The sequence below is a fragment of the Apodemus sylvaticus genome, chromosome 1 (assembly GCF_947179515.1).
Source record: "Apodemus sylvaticus chromosome 1, mApoSyl1.1, whole genome shotgun sequence".
NCBI classification, from domain to species: domain Eukaryota; kingdom Metazoa; phylum Chordata; class Mammalia; order Rodentia; family Muridae; genus Apodemus; species Apodemus sylvaticus.
In genome coordinates, this window is record NC_067472.1 from 78,198,725 (window position 1) to 78,204,224 (window position 5,500).

The 5,500-nt window shown below is 50.7% G+C and overlaps 2 protein-coding genes across 6 annotated transcripts in view; both read left to right on the forward strand.

Moving 5' to 3' along the window:
* Nucleotides 1–5,500, forward strand: part of Septin1 (septin 1) — a 502,205-nt gene that overhangs the window by 131,801 nt on the left and 364,904 nt on the right. The window lies entirely within an intron of this gene.
* Nucleotides 286–5,450, forward strand: Cfap119 (cilia and flagella associated protein 119). Of its 4 annotated transcripts, XM_052198338.1 has the most exons (9): nucleotides 286–667; nucleotides 934–965; nucleotides 1,830–1,895; nucleotides 2,259–2,428; nucleotides 3,178–3,248; nucleotides 3,442–3,558; nucleotides 3,652–3,712; nucleotides 3,791–3,880; nucleotides 5,213–5,450. In XM_052198338.1, exons 1-9 carry the CDS (start codon nucleotides 455–457, stop codon nucleotides 5,389–5,391), a joined length of 999 nt encoding a protein of 332 aa, XP_052054298.1. In that variant the 5' UTR covers nucleotides 286–454; the 3' UTR covers nucleotides 5,392–5,450. The 4 variants fall into 4 exon arrangements, 3 of the variants coding, with proteins under 3 accessions (XP_052054298.1, XP_052054313.1, XP_052054305.1); XR_007980153.1 differs by lacking the exon at nucleotides 3,442–3,558 and having other exon boundaries at nucleotides 2,259–2,453; nucleotides 5,213–5,311; XM_052198353.1 differs by lacking the exon at nucleotides 3,442–3,558.

Genomic DNA, 5,500 nt, shown 5'->3' on the forward strand with positions numbered 1-5,500 from the left:
GCTGCTGTTCGTGTACTCGGTACACGACAACCTTGTTAACCCCAGATCCTCAGCATCCGTCGCCCTCTTCTGGCCTCCACAGGCATTCGCGAACATCTTGTACCTGTGTGCGCATGCACGCACAAACACACACAAATTGTTTAAATTAAATCTTAAAAAAAAAAAAAGACCCTCAAAAGCACCCCTATAAGCAACTTCTAAGAGGCACGTGCAACTCGTTACGCATGCGCTCTATCTTTTCAATGATTGGCGTGGGCTTGTACTTTCTACTTTCCTTAACAACGGTCACCGGGGAGACAAGTTGGGAAGACGCCCTCTGCGGATTGGCTGCCTCTAGCCTCACCGCCTCTGAAGAAACACTAGAAGGGGCAGGTCCGGGCTTTGCAGTGGGAGAGCTGGCTGTCCCAGGGCCCTGGCTGGCGAGTCCTTGACTGAGGCTAAAACGGACGAAGAGATGATTACCCCCAGATCCAGCCAGAGCCTGGAAATGAAGGTGCAGATGGAGTTGGAACAATCTCCCAAACTGCAGGAGGAACTAGACCGGACTCCCAGCTCGGTGGGCGGCTCGGCCATAAGGATCGGAACAGACATGCAGACCGAGTCGCCAGCAGAGGCCACTAGTAGCCCCGTGGAAGTGGCTGAAGATCCTGGGGCCAACTTGTTCCCGGTGAGGGCGGGACACAATTGTCTTCTAGTGAATACTTAGGTTTCCCAATAAGGCGCTGCCAGTCCTTCCGTTTACCAACATTCAGGAATTTTCTGGAGTTGCCTTCATTGGCTGCTAAATTGTATTTTGAGCCCACCGAAGCCCGGTTTTACCTACTTTGCTATAGTTAAAATGATAACACACTCAGACCTGCTAGAAATTCACTAGGGACTAGGGGCTACAGACTGTCGTATCTATTCTTCCCATAATCTGTCTTCTCTCCACAGCCACCACTACCCCAGCCCCGGATCTGTATGTGGTGAGTGTGGAGAACCCCGGGGAAAAGTTACACTTCTCATTTGTATTACTCCTTTAAGGTCTCCTCAGCAGTCCTGCCCAGCCAGGGCACTCCAATTTTACACAGATGAGACTGAGAAGTGCTCAAGGTAACTAGTCACCAGTGTTCCAGGCGCCTCGCTGTAATGTGGCAGTGTGGGAAGAGAGGCAAAGACAAGAATGTCCTGCTCTGCCTGAGTGCACACTGATGCCAAGGCCCAGGTGGGGGTAGGGGGAGGACTTCATCAAGGTCACACACAGCAGACAAGAACTCAGGGTTGTTTATTTTTTTGAGTTTTCAAGACATTGTTTCTTTTCTTTATTGTTTCTGTATTGTTCCGTTTTATTTCGAGACAGGGTTTCTCTGTATAGCCCTGGTTGTCCTGGAACTCACTCTGTAGACCAGGCTGACCTCGAACTCAGAATTTCGCCTGCCTCTGCCTCCCGAGTGCTGGGATTAAAGGTGGGATTAAAGGTGTGTGCCACCATTGCCCGGCGAAAGACATTGTTTCTCCTTGTAGTTTTGGCTATCCTGAAACTCACTCTGTAGACCCTGCTGGCCTCAAACTCAAGAGATCTGCCTGCCTCTGCTTCACAGTGCTGGGATCAAACGATTGTACCACCACTACCTGGCACAACTCTTTTCTAATCATTGGGCTTATAAATAAGTCTCCTAAGGGTTCAGTTCCTCAGTTACAGTGAGAGTGAGGCCCATGAAAATGACTTGCCAAAAGTTACTCATCACCAAGTCTCAACTCCCAATCCCCATTCTGAAGCTCTCCAGGTTGCAGCTCCATCAGGGAAGTTATCTGAGCCATCAGTGATTTGTCTCATCTTTTCCTGACAGGAAATACCTGGACATCCATTCTATGCACAGACTGGAGAAGGCAGCCACTGTAGAAGAGATGAGAGAGTATGGGTTTGAGTTGGGCTAGACAGAGCCTTTGGGTGGGGATACACAGGCATGACAGGCTTTAACATACGAGTGAGTGTCAGGCAATGGGGATAAGAAGAGGCTTGTGTTCAGGACTGCAGAGGCAACACAGCCATTAGTAGCAATGGCTGTTCTTCCAGAGGACCCAGGTTTGGTTCCCATAGTCTGTAACTCCAGTTACAGAGGATCCAACGCCCTCTTCTGGCCTCCATGGGTACCAGATAAGCATGTGGTGCACATATACAGGCAGATTACCCATATAATAGAAATATATCCTAAGGTGAGGTTGGGGGTGGGCAGGCCCGTGCTGCCTGTCACTCATGCCTTCCTCTCCCTCCCAAGGGTTCTTGCTGAGCTCTTGGAGCTTGGCTGTCCTGAGCAGAGCCTGCGGGATGCCATTATCTTGGACCTCTTTTCCCACGCACTCATCTTCTGCCGCCAGCAGGGCTTTTCATTAGAGCAGACATCAGCAGCCTGTGCCTTGCTCCAAGATCTTCACAAGGCCTGTGTTGGTGAGAGGGAGGCAGCCACCAAAAGGTTTGAGCCCCAGGAGAGGAGGCTGGGCTGGCACAAGTGACTGTGGAGAGCTACCGTGGGGAGGTTGCAGTCTGGGACTTGTGTTCCACCATAGGTGGGATTACCGGACCACATTTATCACCTTTGAGAGGTTTCCTTATTACAAAATGAAACACATGGTACTAATATGATGGATCTGCTCAGAGAAGTATCTAGATAGTGGGCTGGGGATATAACCTACTTAGTAGAGTGCTTGCCTAAGTACAAAAGCCTGGGTTCACTTCCAACACTGTAAATCAGGTGAGGGGGCACACACCTGTAATCCTAGCACTTCAAAAGTAGAGGCCGATAAATCGATGAATCAGAAGTTCAAAGTCATCCTGGCTAACATGACACCCTGTTTCAAAAACAAACTAGCTTCCCGAGGATGCTGAGGGAGGCGGCTAAGCCTGAAACCTGCATTCAGGAGGCTGAGGCAGGAGCAGTGCCACTGGTTTGAGGCCAACTTTAGTCATATACCAATAGTTTCAGAACAGAAACAAAACATCCTCTGAGGGAAGAGCCTTGTCTTTTTCAGTGCCTAGAAAAGTGTATAGTGAGAATTTGGTATTTATTGAGTGAATTAACAGAACAGACCAGGACTTACTCCTAAGTCTGACCAGGTCTGAATCTCATGCTCTGAAAGTAGCAGGATGACCAGATGGAGCTTAGGAAGGGCCTGACAGCTTAACCGTGCTTCCTCTAGCGACCCCTCTGGGCAACGTGGAGGAATGCTACCGCTACTTTACCAGCGTTCTTTTTTGCCATGGAGTCAGGGTCAGTACCCTGGAATGAAGCCTTCACCCAACCACAGGCAAGATCAGTCCCAAATACCTGTTCTCTTTCCTGCCATCTTCCTCTGAAGGTCACCTGGGGTTTGCCCTGCTTCTAGATAGTTGTGCTTTTGGGAGACTAGCTAGGTCTGCTTCTGGAGGTTGTCAGGGCGCTTAACTCCTGACTGTCGTCACAGCGGCCCCCTTTCAGCATTGACCTCTTTAAAGAGGAACAGCTGCTGGCACTGGCAGACTATGTGGTCAACACCTACTTCCGCCACTTCAAGCTCTACAAATATGTCTTCACCCCACAGGTACTGTGTACAGGCAGTGAGTGGCCACCTGACTCCCCCTTTCTCTTAGGGCAGGTGCTTCCCCTCAGCCTCTCTCTTCCCTTGTCTCTTCAGGTTCGTCTGGACCTATCTTTGTCTTACATGGGGCTACAGCCACTCACAATCTGGCCAGAGGGTAAGATGGGTGCAAGTGGGCCAGGCTGAAACTGGGCCAGGGCTGGGGCCCAAACCTCTTCCTGTTTCTGCCTTGCAGAGAAAGAAGATGAGGAAGTGACAGTAGAGCAGGCAGCTACTCCACAGGAGGAAGAGCCAGAAACTGTGACAGAGCCAGAGCAACAGCCAGGTGAGCACTTGGAAGGGTTAAGGGGCCCTGGGACTGCTAACATCAAGTCAAAGGCTTGGACCTACCTGAGACTTCATCCCCAACTCCTGCCACCACCATTTTGTTTTGTAGTGCTGGGGAGTGAGTTTAGAGTCCTGTGCGTCAGTGCTTTACCATTCAGCTGGACATCTTCAGCAACCCACTCCCTTTTTTGAGACAGGGTCTCTCTATGTAGTCCTGGCACTTGCTATGTAGACCAGGCTGGCCTCAAACTCCTAGAGGTCTTCCTGCCTCTGCCTCTTAAATGCTAAGCCATCTCTTCAACCCTTGTTTTGTTAGACAGCATGACAATGCATATGAAGGTCAGGGAGCCTTTGAGAGTCCTGCCTCCTTTCAGCTTTCTGTGGGGTCTGAGGGCTGCAGTCAGGTTGGCAGGCTATTTTTTGAAACAAGGTCCAAGGTTCAAAGCCCAGGCTGGCTTTGAACTCAAGATGCCTCTAACTCCTGAGTGATGGGGTTACGGAGGCTCCACCGTACCCAGCCCAGGACTTAAACTTTAGTTCTGGTGGCCCCTATAATTTCTTGAGCTTTATTTTTTGCTTTTATTTTCTCTATCTGGGAGTTCTGCTTCCATGTGTATCTGTGGGTGACACGTCAGTGCCCGCTGGAGAGGTGGCTCAGCGGGTCAGAGCACCGACTGCTCTTCTGAAGGTCGTGAGTTGGAATCCCAGCACCCACATGGTGGCTCACAACCATCCGTAAAGATATCTGATGCCCTCTTCTCGTGTCTGAAGACAGCTACAGTGTTCTTACATATAAGACATGTCAGTGCCCACAGAGGTCACAGAGGGCAGTGACTGCCCTTGGAACTGGAGTTATAGATGTGAGAGCCACCACATGGGTGCAGAGAATTGCACCCAGATCCTCTGCAAGAGCAGTCAGTGTCCTTAACCCCTGAGCCATGCTGCTGGAGCCATGGAGCCTCTGGGGTGTTGCTATGTGTAGAATAGGTGGCCCCGGAAAGAGAATGATGGGAGGGTCGCTTCCACTAACAAGCACAGTCTGGTGGTACCAGACCCAGGATGCCTAGTGTTAAACATGCATATTAATCTTACCATCTAGGTATTGTCACCATCCATGTTTTCTACAAAAAACAGTTGATGCATGTGCTACGTAATCTGCCTGATGTTAGACAGAAGTCAGTTAGAGTGTGAATACAGTGTGCAGTCTGGCCACACTGCCCACCTGTCTGCCTCAGAAGAGATGGCTAACAGCTCCTAAACTGAAGCAGCATTGCCCTTTGTGTAGCTCATTCCCAGACATCACTTGTCCTGCCTCCCCCGTCCCCTGTAGGTGAGGTCAGCATCCTCCAGTCCTATATCAAGTCCCAGCTGAACAAGGAGCTGCGGCAGCTCCAGCAGCTGGTGGAGGAGCGGCTCAAGGAGAGCGAGGAGCGGCTGAGCAGCAAGCTGGCTGCACTGGAGCGGCCCTACCCGACACCTCCTAGCAAAGGCAAGACCAAGACCAAGTGATCCAGCATTTTCTCCCAATAAAGACCTGGGCCACAGTGTCCCATCTCCCACCTTCACAAGCACCTTCTGGGTCCCTGTGAAACTAGACAGCAGACATGGCACTCGCCTC

Excerpts from the sequence above, each read along its gene's own strand:
- Cfap119 (XM_052198338.1), top strand. The coding sequence starts at position 455 with ATGATTACCCCCAGATCCAGCCAGAGCCTGGAAATGAAGGTGCAGATG. Across the intron at positions 668-933 it reads CTGGGGCCAACTTGTTCCCG|CCACCACTACCCCAGCCCCG; the intron begins GTGAGGGCGGGA and ends TTCTCTCCACAG. Across the intron at positions 3,881-5,212 it reads AGAGCCAGAGCAACAGCCAG|GTGAGGTCAGCATCCTCCAG; the intron begins GTGAGCACTTGG and ends CGTCCCCTGTAG.